Source organism: Macrotis lagotis, chromosome 7 (assembly GCF_037893015.1).
Source record: "Macrotis lagotis isolate mMagLag1 chromosome 7, bilby.v1.9.chrom.fasta, whole genome shotgun sequence".
Lineage (NCBI taxonomy): Eukaryota > Metazoa > Chordata > Mammalia > Peramelemorphia > Peramelidae > Macrotis > Macrotis lagotis.
In genome coordinates this window covers 167,636,141-167,656,134 of record NC_133664.1, presented here as the reverse complement: position 1 = coordinate 167,656,134, position 19,994 = coordinate 167,636,141, and the positions used below count along the sequence as shown (strand labels likewise).

At 32.3% G+C, this 19,994-nt stretch overlaps 1 protein-coding gene across 6 annotated transcripts in view; it reads left to right on the top strand.

The window, feature by feature from the left end:
• SEMA3D (semaphorin 3D) overlaps positions 1 to 19,583 on the top strand; it is a 221,408-nt gene extending 201,825 nt beyond the window's left edge. For all 6 annotated transcript variants that reach the window (XM_074194057.1, XM_074194052.1, XM_074194056.1 and 3 more), the window contains 5 exons: positions 845 to 886; positions 2,299 to 2,456; positions 5,021 to 5,085; positions 9,045 to 9,184; positions 18,849 to 19,583. In XM_074194057.1, coding sequence (XP_074050158.1) covers positions 845 to 886; positions 2,299 to 2,456; positions 5,021 to 5,085; positions 9,045 to 9,184; positions 18,849 to 19,277 — 834 coding nt within the window. In that variant the 3' untranslated portion in view covers positions 19,278 to 19,583. The remainder of the gene's footprint in view (positions 1 to 844; positions 887 to 2,298; positions 2,457 to 5,020; positions 5,086 to 9,044; positions 9,185 to 18,848) is intronic.
• The last annotated feature ends 411 nt before the right edge of the window (positions 19,584 to 19,994 follow it).

Below are 19,994 nucleotides of genomic sequence, written 5' to 3'. Positions count from 1 at the left end.
ATTTATCTAATTTTATTACACTGGACTGCATAAGAGCAAATCTTTAGAAATAAGCCATTCTTACATTATCTAAATGTGTTTGCTATTCTCCCTTGGATTTATAGTACTTTCTATGAATTTTTTATTTTTTTTAAAGTGGCTGTTTCTACACTTCAAGAAAGGATCAAATTCTCTACTATGAAGGACTTAAATTAATTAACCTATTGAGTTCCACAGAACCAGTTTTATAGCTTGATAATAATATCAGTGAAAAAGTTAATAAGTTTGAGACCCTTTATCTTACCTCAACTAAAAAAAAACCCCAAATCTTTAAGTGGTTCCTAAGAGGTTATAAATGTCATTTATGACCATTTGCTAAAGGGAGGCCTATAGGAAATGAAATATAATAAAATGGCCAAACTTGAAAAGTTTAATGTGTAATTATAAGTAATTGTGAGAATATTTGTTTATAAAGTTTTAAAATATGTGAAAAACATAGATTTGAAGGAGAAAAGTCTACAAGAAAATGGTAAAATTTTTTAAAAAGTGAAACATTTTTCAATGTGATCGTAGTAAAATACTTACAGGATATTTAAAAAAAAAAAGCAACCAAGCTATCATTCTAATAGTAAGAGCTGTAGATATGAAAGGAGCAAAAACTCTGAAATATTTAGTCAATCTCTACTTTTCCAAGTATTAACTGGTTAATCCAAGGTTAACTGGATTTTGAAGTTCAGTCCTTTATTAATAGAAAGTTGATATCATATTGATTAACTAAAAGTGTGTATTTCTGGAGGGGGTTATAAAAGCAAATATCTTTAATAATTCTTACCTTCAAAAAATAATTCTTACCTTCTTTTTTTAGAATCCATCATTAATCTTGAATATGGAGATGTCTTTGAAGCAAGTAAGATCCATGTTTATTTTTTAAATATAAGTTTTCTAAGCAAAGACTGAATTATTTGCATATTGTAACTAAAACAATTATTGCAATTGAAACTAATGAACAAGATTTTAATCCATGACGTCTTTCTCATTTATTCAATTATGAATCATTGCTTACTTGAATTTTAGTAGAAATTATAAATTTTATAAATAAGGGGGAAAAAAAAGAAAATTTCCTTTTCTATTGCTCTTGAAATAAAGGTCTTGAAATTCCTTCTTCAGGGTCCCATTGACCTCTCTTGGGGTCAATGGCAATTCCTGACTCCACAGGGATTATCTTATGATCTTTGAAACCCAGTACCTACTGCCTTCTCCTCTGGAATGTTACTCTTCTGGGTCTTGGTTGATTCAAGTGTGGCAAAATAGTTTTAGCTTACTTTAGCATCTTGGATGATCATGACTCTGAGGTCAACATACTAATGCTAGTGTGATCTTGATCTTTGTAAAGCTGGTCCAAAATAAATTAATGCTAGGAATAAGTCATTCATTGATTATTTCTCCAGGTTGTGACTGAGAACTTTTCAGACAGAGAAACCTGTTCCCTCTAACTCAAGAAAATCATCACACATGTGCTTCAGATAAACTACTAACCAAATAGATATTAGCCACTATCTTCCTTTGATTGTTTTGTAATACAACTATGATGGGTATGCCAGCACTTATTTCTAATATAATTGACAGAGATTAAAGCATTCTATATTTATAAAAAATAAATATGTTAGCTTTCACAACTCATAGTCATCAAATTAGAATATTATTGCTCAAATATCCTCCTCAACTTCCTTGGAGATTTCCATTTTAATTTGATATTCTTCAGCCTTAGTCCAGAATGCTTTTGAGAACTCTTATCACATAATACCCAAAAGAGATCAATAAACCAATAGCTAATGAAGTGATGTGTTACTTCCATGGGCAAAGGTTATAAAGTTCTTTGGGATCCTTTTACTTGGGAGTAACCATGTAAGAGAAAATATCCTTCTCATCAATAGATTTGCCTATGGCATCTGTACTTATAACCTACCAATGTACATTTTCAACTACCAAGGAAGAATTTGACATCTTAATTCTTCCAGCCTAGCAGCTGGTTTCTGGCCTTCTTATATTTCTGCCAATGTTACATTAGCTGTACAGAATGCTGTCCTTGTACTTCCATAGACATCCTGCCAACCACCCAGTCTGCCAGAGTTGAAAGTGATTGACTGTTTTTTTTCACTCTTCCTTGTGTTTCTTCACAAGTGTTTTATAATGGACAGGAAGCCCTATGAACCATAGCAATGTTTAGGCCAATGAGTATGGTATTTGGGGGGGGGGAGGAAAATTCTTAAGAATGGTCTGAAAGATGCTTCTAATTCATTTGCTTTGCTGGATTTGTAGCAACAATTGTACATTGGTTCCCGAGATGGATTGGTTCAGCTCTCTCTGCACAGATGTGATACGTATGGGAAGGCCTGTGCAGACTGTTGCCTTGCCAGAGATCCCTACTGTGCTTGGGATGGAAATGCATGTTCTCGATATGCACCAACTTCCAAAAGGTAAGTGACTTAAAAGGTTCATTTAAATTCTCTGTTCATGTGGAGTAACTTCTGATATTCTGGACTTATTTTCTTAGAGAACAGATACAGATGAAGTGTAGCATATACCAGTGGTACATTTAAAATATAAATCTACATATATATATATATATATATATACATATGTTATTATATAGGGTATATATACATATATATCTTATATAATTACATATGTTATTATATAGGGCATATATACATATATATCTTATATAATTACATATGTTATTATATAGGGTATATATATATATGCATTCTTTTAGATTTTTCCTTTAAATGGGCTCACAATTTTAAAATAGGATACTATGAAATAGTGAGATATAGTTACATTTAATAAAATAATTCTGAATTCTACTTTTTGTATCTCTTTCAGTAAGTATATAGCTAACAATGAAAATCATCTGTTTTTCTTGTCATCTTTCTGAATGTATAGTATATGTATTCACAAAAACTCTAAATTTTTACTTCCTTACAAATATTTTATAAACATACATTTCTACACATGTATACATGAAATGATATAAAATAATAGTCATTTAAGGACTAAATACTTAAAACTCCATTTTGCGCCTAGGGAGAATACTATCAAAATATCTTTCCATGTATATTGTTTGTCTTTGTAAATTTCTTTTTTTGGTTGTTTATTCATGTATTTATAATTATCTGCTATTATTGAAAGTGATAGTTTGTTTAGAAAATGTTAGATTTTTCCCTTTTTTCTTTCTTTCTTTCTTTCTTCTTCCCTTCTTCCTTATTTCCTTCTCTATTTCCTTTTTTCTGGATCTTTGTAACTTGACCAAGCTTAAAAAGCAAGATCTACTTGTAGGTTTAATCCATTATTGTTAATTTGGGAACTGTGAGCTGTACCCTTTCCTACCTTGGGTAGTTTGCCCTTCTTTCTCTAGGCAGTGTGAAGGCCCCACCATCTTTCTTTGGGACTCATCCTACTTATGTTCAAATCAGTGTAAATATACCATATCTTCTTGGCTTAGCTTATTACTACTTAAAAATCTTGAGCTTGTAAGACTGACCAATACCAACCTCCTCAGTAGTTAGGTTCACAAGTGTATATTATCACACCTAGACGGAAAAAAAAGTCAACTTTTTGCTTAATGAAAAGACAAAGGTGATCTTCCTTTAAGTCCAATTTAAAAAATTAGTCACTTTAGATAATCTGTATAAATTTTGTAAAATGACTTGAAACTCATAGGTAGGAGATGTTTGGGGGAGCAAAATTTGTAGGAATTATGTGTGATTTTTAAATTTTATGTATTTTTACATATTTACAGTACCTTGATTATGAAATTGGGATAATAATAATAACTGAGGCAAATAGAAATTAAGTGACTTGCCTACCCAGTTAGTAAATATCTCAGGCCAGATTTGCTCTCAAGTCTTCTTGACTTAAGGTCTAGCCCTGCAATCACTGTCACCTAGCTGCTGCTTACTGCTAATAGCCTAGCATTTTTATATAAGTTTGCAAAGTTCTCATTTCTTTTTCAAAGCAACCCAGAGGGTTTATTATCACTGTTTTATGGATGAGGAACTTGGGGCTTAGAGAGATTAAATGAGTTGCTCAGTAATACCCAGTTAAATGGTTTCCTAGGAGAAATTTGAACTCAAGTCTTCCTGATTCAGGGCCAATACTCTAGACACTGTACCATTGTTATCATGACCAAGCTCCTCCTTTTCCTTCTCCTGCTCTTCCTCCTTCTCTTCCTCCTCCCATCTTTCTCCTCCTCTTCTTCCTCATCTTCCTTCTTTCTCCTCCTCCTTCTTTTCATTTTCCTCTTCCTCCTCCTTTTTCTCCTCCTCCTCCTCCTTCTCTTCCTCTTGCTTCTTTCTCCTTCTCCTCCTTCTGCTCTTCCTCTTTCTTTTCTTCATTCTCCTCCTCCTACTCTTTCTCCTCCTTTTGCTCTTCCATCTCCTCCTCCTCCTTCTCCTCCTCTCTCTCAACCTGTTGGTGCTATGATTTGTCAAAATTAAACATTCAAAAAAAGTGGAAAAATGTTCCATTTATTTAAAATAATTATAGAAGGGCATTTATCACCTCACTTTATTGACAAAAGTAACCTGCAAAGATTATTAGGCATCAAATCAAGTTCAAAAGAAGAAATGAGAAAAGCTGTGGGTATATGAACAATTGTTAAGTCATATCCACTGTTCTCAAAGCAATCCCTTTTGTTTTGAGCATATCTGAAACGCATAGCTCTGTGAGAATCAAGACAGGCAGATTTGTTTTCTTGTATCTCTTTTATACTGCAGTTACCTTTATATTTATAAGTGGCAGAGCTAGGTAGCCAAAGGGCAAGGAAGAATGTAACAATGATATAATCAAGGGCAATGATATTATTTTGTATTCAAAAATGGAAATCTAAATTTTCTGAGAAGCATTGCCATCTATGTTCAAGTTTTAACAGGTGGCAGAAATCTGACTCTACATTTCTGTCTTTTCATTAGACATGGTTGTGTCCTAAGTCCAATTAGCTATTACTGATTTTTTTTTAATTTTACTTCACTTTCCATAGGCGAGCTAGGCGACAAGATGTAAAATATGGGGACCCCATCACTCAATGCTGGGATGTAGAAGACAGTAAGTTTATTACATTTATTCATTAATAAGGCTTATTGTGGTTTTCTCCCTTTAAAAACTAAGCATGCATTTTCTATTTGTTTTTACTCTGAAATATAGAATATCTGTTTATAGAGTATGCTTTCACGAAAATTATACAGTAATATTTTTACACAAAGTATTTTCCTAAAAATTTAACTTGTGAAAGGTTAGATAATACATGAAATGCACTCACAAACCTAAATTTATGAAGCTATTAAAGAGATAATCTTCTAAATTATAAATCTCTTGTGATTATATTGTATTCTAAGAAAGAGATAATCCAGTGAATCACTTTGCAAAGTAAAGAATCATTTACTAATCACTGTTTATTTATCTGTTCCATATTCATTTAATTCTTTCTCATGTTTTACTCTACTGTGCCTATTTGTACTTAATACATAAAAAAAGTTCCTTTTAGACATAATTGCATGTGTTCGCAAATTTACAGGACTGAGTAAACTTAGAAGAGGAACCAAAGGGTAGAATCAAAGTTTTGGACAAGGTCTTATCTGAAGCACTGATGGTTCTTGGTTCATCATTAAGTAGACATTTTTCAAACATGTATGATATGCAAAGCACATCTAGTAGTGTCTCTACTTTCAAGGAGAATTTATTCATGTGTAGCTTTAAATCCACATATACACATATGGTTGTTACAAACTTTTCAGATGAAAATTAGACTATTTAGCTTAGAGGAAAGTTAAAAATGAATCCAAAAGATATCACAAGTTGGGTATAATTAATTGTTAGCAAACATACATTAAACATTTCCTATATAATTTCTGCTAGTTGAATATATACAAAGATGAAAAGTGATAATATTCTTTCTACTTTGAAGGAATTCATACTTTAATGCTAAATATGATCAGTTGAATAGGAGAGATTCAATGAAGTGGCAGATGAATTTGGAGGGAGGAGTAATCATTTCTATCTAAGGGAATCAGATAAAACTTCTTGGAAGTTGGGCCTTTAAGATAAAAAGTTTTCAGTATGTGAGATGGAAAGATGTACAAAAATGTGGGATCCAATGAAAAAATACCTCAAGAGGGAAAGGATGGTCAGTAGAGGGAAAAACAGCAATGGAGCCTGAGAATGAGGCCTGAGAAGAGACTATTGAATGGTATGATTCAATCATTGGTGATTTTAAAGAAAGAAGTTTCTGTAAAGTGGTAGGGAGGGAAGCAGGATTACTTTTGTGTGGGATGAGGTTTATGGTGAAAAAATGAAAACAATACTTTTTTTCTAGAAGTTTTCACTGAAGAAGAGACATGGAATAGTTCAAAAACATGAGGGAGAGATGTCTTTCATAAATTCATAACTGCAACCTAGGTTATCATAAATTCCCAAGCAAGATTTTAAAAGAATTGTAATGCTTATATATTTTCTTGAAAAGGGAAATAGTTTCAGCATTTTCCTTTGCAAATGGTTTGTTTATTTTTTCTATATCTGAGAAAGAAAAAGTTCACTTAAAATTACTTTTAAATTAAATTAAGTATATTAGCATAATTTATCCTAGTTTAATATCAAATGCAATTTTATACCATTATAAGCTAGGAAGAAATCAGACATTCCATCTGTACGCAGATGCTATGCATAAAATATAGATGTAATGAAGGAAAGGTCATTAAGAACAGAGGTAAATTCTGTGTTATCCTTAAATCAAAATGAGGATATACATAAGGATGCTAGTTACATTGACTTAATTAACAAAGGAAAGATCATTTCAGGCAAACAATTGATCTGACAGAATTTTCCTCTCACAAATTTTCCATTAGGTTGAATGAGTTGATGAAGTAAATTTAATTTAATCTTTCCTTACATCTTTGAGTCTTCCATATGACAACCAAAGTAGATAATCATTAGAATATTTCTTTGCCTTATCATAATTAGTGTAAGATTTTTGATGTTTTAATACCCCACAGGTGTTATTCCTACAGGACTTCAGTGATTCCTATATTAAGTATCCCCATGTTTTTTATGAACTTTCTCTTTTCCATCATAAATGGCAACTTGAGACTCAAGAAACTTTTTTTTGGTAATTATAGAAAAATGTAGAATATATTTTGTTGACTGTGAAAGATTACAGCTTTCAACTAGAAGCATACATTGGGAAGTGGAAAGGAAGTAATTTATGGGTACATATCATAGGCTTGAAAAATTTTCTTGAAATCATCAATAAGTTGAGGGAAAAGAAAAGATACTCATTGCAAGAAATAACTCAATGGATTTTTACATATGCATAAGAATTTCTTTATAATTCTGTATGCTTGAATGTCCTTGTTCATTCTTAGTTCCTTAGTCTTCTGCCTAATGTTCTAAGTAGGCTACTTTGTTGAACAGATATCTAAAAATTTTACCTAAAAAGTGTATATATATATATATATTCAGGTCTACCTAGTCCAACAGCAGTAATTTTCTGTTTGATCAAACATGAGCTCCAGATCTGAGATCACACATGGCACACAGGTTTTGGCTAGTGAGGAATAAATGTATTACAGATGATACAATTGATTTTAGAGAATAAGATATCTCATACACCACTCAGAAAGCTTCCCATAAACTACCTCATGCATGTGCACTTAGGACAGACAGTCTTGAAGAATACTTCCATCTCTTTTTCCCCTAAAATTAAAGTAGAAATATGGGTATGAAGATAAAGTCTATTTTCTGGTTTGGGACCTTGTATGTGGTTCCTCATATTTTTGTATAATGATAAAAATTTCACCCAGGAAGAATTGTTTTAGCAGTTACATATCTTTAAATTCTAGATATTATTAATAATTTTGATAACTTGTAACATTAAAACACATCAGCATTTATCTTTTTTATACATTTAACATATTTTCAGCTAGGTATTAGAGTGTAGAACCTAAGTCAGGAAGACCTGGGTTCAAATGTAACCTCAGACAATTACTATCTATGTGATTGCTTAACATCTGTCTCATTTCACAGGCTGTTATTATAATTGTTATTGTTATTGTAATCCTTAAAAGAGTTATAAAAACATTATCTATTTTTAATATTATTATTATTCTCACAGGACTAGCTTGAAAGTTAAAAGATGTATTAGTATGCTATTTTTCTTTTGCTCATTATAGGGGAAAATAATAAAGGGGGGGTTGTTAGGTTTTTTAGGTTTTGCCTAATTCAGAAGATAATAAATGCTTTGTCTATTTAAATTTTGCTTATCTCAAAGAAGAAAATTTATTTTGAAAATGCAGGAAACCTTCCTGTTTTGGATATTTTTGTTTTTGTTTTTGCAAAACAATGGGGTTAAGTGACTTGTCCAAGGTCACACAGCTAGGTAATTATTAAATGTCTGAGGTCATATTTGAACTCAGGTCCTACTGACTCCAGGGACTCCACTGTGCCACCTAGTCACCTCTCTATTTTGAAAATATTTATAAAGCTATTTCTTTTTAAATTTTCAAATAACAATATCTTTAAAATTAATCTGTCCTTTCTACTACTACCCTTCTCCCCCAAGACAATTTTAAAAAATCCTGATTACATAACTATGTAGTTTATCAAAACAAATTCCCACATTAGTCATATCTGATGTGGGAATTAACCATATCTGAAAAATGTGTCTATTGAATTTTGGTATGTTTCATCAAAATTTGTGCTTATGGCTTATCATTGCACCAATAAAAATTCTAAAGTCTTTCAACATTCTTTTTCTCTATGTTATTATTGATCATATTTTGTTTTAAACATTTAATTACTTGGTAAAAATTATTAATTGTCTGGAAATACTGACCTTGAATTTTAAAAATCAGTCTGAGAGCTGATATTAAACAAAATATGAAGTTCCCTTTTCTTTAATAATATATTATAAATTCCCCCCCTTTCACAGCATCTGTTCTAAATCAGTACATTTTCCCATTGCTTTAAAAATCAGGTCGAGGTTAATCTCCTATACCATGTTTGCTTTCCAGGCATTAGTCATGAAACTGCTGATGAAAAGGTGATTTTTGGCATTGAATTTAATTCAACTTTTTTGGAATGTATTCCTAAATCTCAGCAAGCATCTATTAAATGGTATATCCAGCGATCTGGAGAAGAGCATCGAGAGGAGGTAAGTTATACTCACCAAGGAGGAGAATATTCATCCAGAGCCAAATATTATCAGAATAAATTTTTTAAAAATATTCAAGACAGCTATTTTTATATAAGAAATATGTTGCTTTTAGCATCACCTGGTATTCTAATTTCATTCAAGGTCAGAAAACTCATTTTATGACTAACAATGAAAATTTTATATTGTTTTCAAAATTAAAATCTCATTTTATTATTTTGATCAAATTCTTTCAAGATTAGATGGAATTTGAAGGAGCATTTCATAGAAAACCTTTTGCCCTTTTTCATTTCTATAGCTTCTTCAAGACAGTCTCGCTGCCTGTTTTGAAAGCCAAATAAAAAAAAATCATTGGGATTTTTGGTTTTTATTTTTAAACACTAATAGACTATTAAAATAAAGTTCATTCTTGAGTTAGATAGTCTTTAAATTGTAGGAATGAACACAACCAGAGTGTAGAATGACTAGAAATATTCTCCCTTGATAAAATAGTCACAACTATATTCCATTCTCTCCCACTTTTACCCTTCTTTCTCCCTCAAATCAATACAACAAAACTGGAATATATGTGAAATGTATGCACCTTGATATTTATGCTGTAAGAAGAAATTCATAGAATCAAAAGCGAAATGAACATATTTTGCTTCCTTTATTGCATTATCTTTAGAACTTACCTGTCACTGAAATATAGCATAGAATTACCAAAAAAGTTGTTACGTTGAACTACTTGAAATGTTCCCTTAAATAGCTAGAGGTACATATCCTCAACTCAATATATTTAAACCTTAACTCTTTAACTTTTCCTCCCAATTCTCCCCTCCAGCATCTCAGGGTCATTATATTCTCCCTCATACCACATAACCAATCACTTGCCAAACCTTGCCATGAGAGCATAGAAATGCTAAAGTTTGGATTGGTCAATTAGTAAGAAATTTACCTAAGATATTGAAGGGATTGGAGTTCCACTGTTCATCCCACTTCTCTACTTTCAAGTAATTACCTTTTTTTTGGTAATGGTAAGTTTTAAAATATAATCCATACCAATAAAACTAGGTGTGAAAAAGATCTTGACATCCATTAAAATCAGTTAAAGAGTGTTAATTTTGCTATAACAAGAAACTGGTTGCAATTGGGGAAAGATTCAGTTAAGTTTTGAGAAGCTTGTATAAAAGTTAGAGAATTATGAAGGGGTAGCAGTGAAGCAGTGGGGGCATCAAAAGTTGTGCCATAAAAATAGAATACACAAAGACAACAACAGAAAGAAAAAGTAGAAATTAACTGTGACGGCAAAGGGAGACACTGAGTAGGGCCATAGACCTTATTGGCATCTATGTCATTGTACCAATTATCCTTACTTCCTCAAAGATTAAAGGAAGTCCCAAGCAAAGACCTGCCCATTTTCCAACTCAATCTCTCCATTTCTACCAATAGACACAGTAAAATACTCTAGTGACTCTTGACCTAAATTATTCTAGTAACCTGAATTTTGCTCCAAGCTCAAAGGAGCTTAGGTTAATATTCCACCTTTACTGACACTACTTTCCTCTGGATACCACTTTTCTGAATTTAATGAGCTCCCTCTGAATTTCTCAGGGCACCATACCAAAACTACATATAGAATATATAAAGGGCAGCAATTCTATTCAATAGTAAAAATGGAATTTTTATGAAGACATTAATGTGAATGCATAGTGAACTTGTTTTAAATAATCCATTATCATTGATAAATGCACTTCTCAAATATTGCATCATCCATGTGAAGTGATTCCTTCATGTCAAATTAAAACTATTATAATGAATAGTTATTGATTAATTGCTGTGTTCAAACTCCACAGAATATAGAAATAAATATGATGTGATCTCTGACGGAGTATACAAGCTAGGAAGGAAAAGAGTATTTTTCAAAGAATAATACTCAAATAACAAGTAATACAAGGCAGTCTGTGATCTGTCAGAATATAATAACATTTTTAAGGTGGTTAGGAGAGATCATATCATGTAGGAAGATCAGGAAAGACAATAAATATAAATGAAATTTGAGCAATGGTTTGAAGAGTAAGATTTGGAAAAATAAATATGGCATTAATGAAAGAAAGTATAGTATAAGTAAACTCATGGAATTTCAATAGAGTCACACAAAAAAAGGACAGCTTTGAATGTTTCATAGTGAATTTATTAGATACTTTTAAAGAAAAATAAGACAGTATTAGGATATTTCATGTTCCAACATTCTCCTGTTTCACAGTATATAGAGAAATACTCATTGTATTTTGCATTTAAATTCATAGCAATTTTTAATTAAAAAAGGAAAGAAAAAAAAGAAAAACAAGGGGAATGTTTAGAAATACCAAATCATCCTATTCTATCAGGAGACATAGATATAAAGCTGGAAAATTAGGTTAGAGGCAATTCATAGAAGGCTCTGCCAGGCTAAAGAAACAGAATTAATTTGGGGAGTAGTTAGGGAGCATTGATGTTTTTAAGTAAATTTCATTATAGGAAGAGAAATCAATCTTCCTTGGATAGAATGACAGGGAAAGGGTTATATAGGCAGGGAGCCCAGTTGAAAATCTATTACCATTCTCGAGAGGGGTTATGATAAAAATTAAATCTAAAATAGTCATCATAAGAATGAGAGGAAGATGAGACAGATATGAAAGACAATTATAAAGAATTACCAAGATTTGGTGAGCTTATCAGGGATAAGAAGGCAAGAGTCAACATTCTAACCCTCTAAAAATGAGGGTACCATTACTAAAAATAAGAAAGTCAAGAAGAGGAGCTAGTTTTGAAGATGAAGAGTTTTACTTTAGGGGCAGCTAGGTGGTACAGTGGATAGAACACCAGCCCTGGAGTCAGGAGTACCTGAGTTCAAATCTGACCTCAGATACTTATTAATTACCTAGCTGTGTGGCCTTGGGCAAGCCAATTGCCTTGCAAAAACCTTTAAAAAAAAGAAGAAGAGTTTTACTTTGAACATATTGAGTTTCAGAGCATCACGTTAGAGATTCCCAAAAAGAAGCTTGAAAGTTGAAGATATCAGGAAAAAAACTGAATTTGGAGCAGCTTCTTGAGTCATTTTAATGGAGAATTGGTAACATAACAAAGGGAAAAAATACCAAGAAAGAATAAAAAAGGGACTGAGGACAGAACTTTTGAAAATGTTTCTATTTGGTGGTATAAAGTAATCTAGTCATGCCAAAGAGAAACTGATTTTTTTAACAATAACAGAGTTGGTCAGAATCTTAACACTAATCTAATCCAAACTATTACTAAATATTTCATTACCCTCTCCAATATTCCAAACAAGTGACCATGAATATCATCAAATGAGGAAGAATTGGTGAGAATTGAGAAGTGAATTTGGAGTCTTTGGAAATCTTTGCTAGCCTTCACTGTGATGGAAATTAATGCCAGAAAATATGCTGTCTATATGTTCATGTGTATGCACATGTACACACACACACACACACACACACACACACACACATATATATATGTACTTGAATTATATAGACACTTCTATATACCTATCTGCCTGATTTTCCAAAAAAGATGTATTAGATTGAAAATTTCTGAATTTAAAAAAATTAGATTTTATTTTAGTTGTTTTGTTTTATAGTTATCTTACTTTTAAAGGAGAGAAAAAATTAGTTTCAAGTTTATTATTAATATAGACATGTAAACTTTCAATTTAGTTAAAGTATATTTTATTAAATATTTTATTAAAATGTATTTTTTTTAAATCTGGCTCTTAAAAAAAGTATCCCTTGTGTACTCGGCCTACTTAACATTTGTTAAGTTACAAATTTATATTATTCTTTTCCTTTTGTGTCAACAGTTTCCCTGATTAACTTACATCCTTTTGAGGGAGAAATTTTTATTAACAAAAAGATTTTATTAATACACATTCCCTTTATTTTTAAAAACTTACTTGAAGTAGAATTTTTCTGTTTTTATTGCATAGTATTTTAAAGTATTGGAGCACTAATGTTCCAGCAGATCATCTATACAAAGTGATGCTTTGTGCAGGACCTGCAAAACTGTTTCCTTAGGGTACAAAAAGGGCAAAATCCAGGCTAGATTGGAAGCATTTGGCCCAGCAGGACATACTCTCCTTCTTGTTCAGAAGGTCACAGTTCAGAATCTTACTTCCACTCAGAATGGTTTCTGGGAGGAGACAGGATCTCCTGTAGCACAGAAGCTGTCACCAGCCTGTCCAGTTGCCAGTGGGAGGATGCTTCCTTACTGAGTTATTTCATAGTCTAGTGCGATTAGGTTCATGAGCCAATTATCTAGTGACTTGTTCTTGATGCTGCTTTTATAATTGATGATGTTTGTACCTTTAACTGGTAGGTTAGTTAGTAGTCCCAAGTGTTTCTCTTCTTCACGAGACTTTTGTGAACTGGGAGTAAAACTACTATCACTATATCATTTGCCCTTCAAGCATAATGTGGGCAAATTTCCTGTAGTTGGTAATAAATTCTTATGTTTAATATCATAATCATCATCATCATTATTTCTATTACTTATTTCAATTATAAAATGTACAAAGTATATGCTACTGAGGACTTAAACTATTTTTAAATGTGCCCATTCTTTATTAACTATTTTTGTGATACTTTTAAAAAGTATCCTTTTCTACTGTCCTGCAACATCTTTTCTCCTTTTCAATATACTCCTATATTTAATTTTATCTTTTCTTCAATATTTGCTAAATAAATTTTAAAATATTGTGTATATTTAATAGAAATATAGAGGAATACAATACTTACATATATCTATCACCAATTTGCTTTCATTCTTCAGTTTGCTAGCTATCTTTTATGTTTAATATTATTTCTTTCTTGGTACTCTTTCATGTGTTAGCTAATGAAAAGAGATATCCTTTAAAGGTACAAATCCTTCTAAGATAGGTGTAATGTTTTATCTGAGAGAGAATTGACAAATGAATCAACCATAAAGGAATTACCATTAGTCAGCCATTAATATGAACAGAAGTCACTGACCTTTACCTAATGTCCTGGCACTTACATAACCACTGTCTTTCCATTTAACAAAAAAAAATGCCTTTCAACAGATCGCTACATTTAATAATTTGAAATATTTTATATTGTCTTTACTCACATTAGGTAAATTGATATACCATGCCTTTTTCAAGCATGATTTTGATTTGTAGGTCTCAGTAATTTTTACATATCACTTCTAAAGTGGAGAAAACTCCATGAGTTTAAATCATTGACCAAAGATTACATTATCTATTTGCAGAAGTGTTGCATTTTCTAAATTGATTGTACTGACATTTTGCTGGAGAAATACAGTGTGCATAATACATTCTATTTCAATGCAGAATAAAAAGCAAGTGACACATGAATGTAGACTAGGCAAATGTTAATCAACTATCTAATTTCTGAACTCACAGATTGCCTGCCTCCAAATTGCTAAAATCCTGTGATAATCTAATTTATCAATTTAGAGTGCATCCTGTTGGAGTTGCTATTACATTATAATACATAGTTTTGAAATTTATGGAAAGAATATAGCCACATCTAACATCAATGGAATAATCTGTACTATCTAAATGGCAAACCCAGAAAGCTTGAAATCAAATAAGATGTGTTTTACATCTGCAGGTCAGAAACTAAAGGACAAATTAAACATTCAAGAGCAAAAGGTTAAAGATCTAGTACCAAGTAATGAAATGCCAGGTTTTTATGAAACTTTCTATCCTGTGGGGACAAAAGGAAAGGCAGGAAAGTGACTAAAATCTGTGAATAAAACATCATAAACAGGTTGACAACAGGAAAAAATAATAATGAAGTGTTATACAATATGCATGGAATCAGTGATATTTTCCTCTTGTCAAGTTTTTTAAAAGTCAGTGAAACAAAGGTGTAATGGCTTCTATACATTAGGAAATATGGTTTGAGAAAACCACTATAAAGAATCTTAATGAATGAAAGAAAAGTAGTTCTGAGTTAGAATAACACATTTAGATGATGTTTCCCTCCAATTCATTTTCTATTGATGAAAATGGCAATTTTAGAATAACCCTCACTCCCTATTCTCAAGCAGAGGATGTGGCACGAATTGCTAAAAATATTGTTAATATTAGTTCATGTATTTTTTTTCCCAAAAAGGTTTGACCACTTCACAACTCAAAGATACCATGTTTTAGACAAAAAACAAGGAACAGCTAGGTGGTGCAGCGGATAGAGCATCAGCCCTGGAGTCAGGAGGATCTGAATTCAAATCTGATCTCACACACATAATAATTATCTAGCTGTGTGATCTTGGGCAAGTCAATTAACCGCATTGCCTTAAAATAAAAATTTTAAAAAAAAGAAGGGACAGTCATCGTGTAATAGAATGAATCCTAGAGGAGAGGTTTTTTAATGACCTCTGCCACATAATACTCCATCTATAGAGTGTAGAATATAGTAATTGACCAACTATATCAAAAGTTACTTGGAAAAATTCAGTGATATAATGTGTGTAAAAACACATTGAGTTTTTTTGTGATTTTTCTTTATTTTTTTCCAATTACATGTAAAGATAGTTTTCAATACTCATTTTTTATAAGATTTGGAATTCCTTCCCCTCCTTCCCTCCTCCCCTTAACAGTGAGTAATCCGATATAGGTTGTAAATATTTCCATATTAGTCATGTTGTGAAAGAAGAATCAGAACAAAAGGGGGGGGAATCAAGGAAAGCAAAAAAAAGGCATAAAACAGTAAAAAAAAGCTGAGAAAAGGAGCTTTGGTCTGCTTTCAGATTCCATAGTTCTTGAAGTGGTTGTGGATGTTTCTAAAAGGGAATTGAGAATAAACTATTTATAGAGAATTTACATTTATTTTACTTTACTCTAAAAGGGGAAAGAAATCAAATCTGTGAGTTTTCTAAATGAAAAGCTTTTCTAAAGTATTTCAAATGGGGTATTAATTTTGCTATATATTTGGTCAGTAAGGCATATTGAACTGGAAGTCATAAAGAACTTGATTTTTAATCCTGTTTTTAATACTGACTGGCTATGAGTTGGCAAGTCATTCAGTCTCTCAATTTTTAAGAAACTTTGTAAATCTAAATGTTTTAGAAAAGTTGCTGATTTGCTTTGATTCCCTGGGAGCACATTATAAGGATGAACTCAGAGGTCTTGTTTAAAAATAATATTTTGACCTTAAAATTTTGACATGTAATTAATATAAGCTCCTAGAGAAAAGAAGTTGTCTCACTTGTGTACTTACAGTCCTACTATTGCCAAAGTCAAAGCTTGGAATACAGCATATAAAAGCTTTTTCATAAATGCTGATTGTAATATCCCCGAGTTACATATATTTCATTTATGAGAGAAGCTTCCAAGGTTTTGAATTGAACAATGAATTCAGAGTAGCCATCTTAGTAAGCAGTTCTTTTTCTTAAATACAAATTATAAGAAAAACAGCAATTTTTATTTCAAACAATCTTTATTTCCCCCCCCCCCTTACTACTTCCTTCTCCCTTTCTTTGGAAACAAATATAAATTTGATCAAAATAAATCAAACCTTTATAATAAATATGCATAGGCAAGAAAAACAAATGCTCATATTGGCCATGTTTAAAAATCTGTTCTGTATCTGTAAGCCATTGAACCTCTCTATCAGGAGGAAGTTCATAACATGCTTTCTTATTGAGCCTCTGAAAACATGTTTGATCATTGCACTAATCAGAGATTTTTGGTCTTTCAAAATTATTATATTTACTGTGTTGTTGTAATGGTATAGATTGCTTTCCTGGTTGGAAATTCTAATCCTGTGTAATTCCTGGTCTTGAGTCAGTTCATATAAGTTTTTTTCAGGTTTCTCTGAAACTCTATTTCATAATTTCTTACAGCTCAATATTTTCAATTATATTCACATACCATAATTTGTTCAGTCATAATCCACTTAAAAGAAACTCCTTTAGTATCTAGTTCTTTGCTACCTCAAAAAGGAGCTGCTATAAATATTTTTTATATATACAGACACATTTCACCTTTCACTGATTTCTTTGGAGAGTAAGTCTATTAGTAATTTCACTGGGGTCAAAGGGTATGTACAGCTTAGTGAATTTGGGGGCATTTCATTTCAGACATTGAAGCATTTTGATGTAATAACAACTCATGATAATATAGTATTTTTACCAAAACAACTATCTTGTGAAATTGGTGATAAAAATATAAATTTTTCCATTTTACTTTTGAGGAAATTACTCAATGAGCACATAAATATCTTGCACAGTTAGTGCTAAATCTAGGATAGACTGGATCTGGTCTGTGTGGTGTTATTCCTCTCCTCACACAAACTCCTCATATAATATGCAAGCTCTTCCTATAATGTGCAAGATAAGAAAGATTGTTGCTTTTGTTCACACCATGAGAAGCAAAGCCATGAATGGAAGGATTCTTCTACTCTTTTCTTCTATGGAAAGTACAACATATAATGCTTACTTAACTGTCAGAGTTTCTTCTTTCCTTTATATTTCTTTTCAGTGGCAGAGGAAATATTCTACATATTTTTCACATGAAGATACAAAGCACAATACACCCATTGAGAGTTACTTCAATTGTTATCTTTCTCCTTCCCTGATTTCCATCTTCTAAATGTGTTTGAGAACTTAAGATATATAAACTGAAAAGGTGTCCAGTTTTTTGGTTGTTGTTGATTTCTTTGAAAGTCTGCATGAAATGAAACAGAACCTTAGGTCTATAAACACTTCACTATTTTTACTAAAGGTAAATTTCACTAGTCATACCAGATTGTGGGTCAGTCAAATTTGAATGTTTTAAATGCTTTTAAATATTATTTTTTCAAAGAGGACTGTAATAACTTTTTTTTTTCTATTGGGCTTTCTCACATGTGAACTCTAATTACCATATCATCTTATACATCAGTATGGCAAATATTTCTACAAACTGCATATTTTAAAGTATCACATATACACTATAATATCAAAGCACATTCCAAAATAAAGAAGGAAAAACAGGTTAAAATGTAGATACCTTTCCAACTGTGGTTCTCTTCAGTAACAAACTTCCACTTTCAAAGAGTTGTATCAACCTTTGTCCTTGTCATTCCATTTGACGTTTAACTAGTCACCCTGTTACAGTTTCCACATACCCACATACCTTTTAAATCATTTATTTGATTGTCTTTTACCTAGAAAGAAGTGTTGGTGCCTTTCAGAAAAAAAAAATCTTTTCCATCAGACTATGTGGGTATTTTCCTGAGAGCTCATTCTTATTTTACTAGTGGTTATTGATTTTCCAGTGCAGTTATGAAATTCAGATAGCAGCCTTTGCACCAGGAATTGTTTATTGAATCAATTAATCTACAAGGCAGGTCAACTAAAGAATTTGTGTTTTTTTCCCCTTTTTCCCCTCACTGTGTTCTGTAAGACTGAAAGACAAACTACTGCATTTCAATCTGTGGTTGAACTTAATAGGATGCAAATGTGAATAGTTCTCAATAAGGTTTAAGCAAGGCCTGCCTTTTTATTTTTTGGATAAGACACAAAGTAGCCTGTTTGATGACAGACATAAAGGCAAGAGATCTAGCAGGTTCACTGAAGTATAAATATGTAACATGTTTTCATTTGCTTGTAGCCCTCTCTGTTTTTAATTTATTGACTCCATTTTCCAATTTTGCAGCTGAAACCTGATGAAAGGATCATCAAAACTGAATACGGGCTGCTGATTCGCAGTTTGCAGAAGAAGGACTCTGGGATGTACTACTGCAAAGCACAGGAGCACACATTCATCCACACCATCGTGAAGCTGACTTTAAATGTCATAGAGAATGAACAAATGGAAAATACTCAAAAAGCGGAACAGGAGGAGGGACGGGGCAAAGATCTGCTGGCTGAGTCTAGACTGAGGTACAAAGACTACATGCAAATCCTCAGCAGCCCCAACTTCAGCCTGGACCAGTACTGTGAACAGATGTGGCACCGAGAGAAACGGAGGCAGAGAAACAAAGGGGGTGCTAAATGGAAGCACGTGCAGGAGATGAAAAAAAAGCGAAATCGGCGGCATCACCACAAGGACTCTGAGCAGCTTCCCAGAGCTGTGGCCACGTAGTCCTGCCTTATTATCTTCAAGTAGTGACACTTTACCTGCAAAAGAAAAATACTGTGTTCTATCCTTCAAACTGGTGTGTAGCCTCTCTTCAAGGAGATTTGCTAATGCACAATAACAGTAATCTGGATCAGGCTGTAATGGGAAATACAGGTGCCTAAGGGGAATTTAATAATTTAAAACCATTTTGTACTGAACTGACATGATAAATTCAAGAGTCCAGAATCCCTGATGAAATTGGAAATTTTATTATTTTTTTTGCTTCGTTTGGTGTTTTATTTAATTAGGTCATAAAGATAAGTGAGCCAAGTCCAGTTGAATCATTATCATATTCATAGTGGTTTCATTTTCCTTGGATAGTCTTTAACTATGTCAGTTTACTATATTGTTGTGGACAAGTCATTCCATTCTTGTATGATGGCAGTGAATGAAATGATTGCATAGCAAACAACAATTCACATTATCAATGAGCTATTCCTAGTAAGTCAGACACTGTTGAGGCTTATGTTAGGGATTTAGGGAGGTGAATTAATTCTCCCAGACATGAAGGTTCTATTTAGTGCAGTGGAATTCTGATTTAGGAAAGGACATAAATATACCTCCCAGGATTCTTAGCTCTTAACCAGGAAGAGCCAGGAAAATATGTGATTTTAGAACATATGCTCATGCATATAGAGACAGAATAGTTGAGTAACTGTCAGGACACAAGGTGCTAGCTAT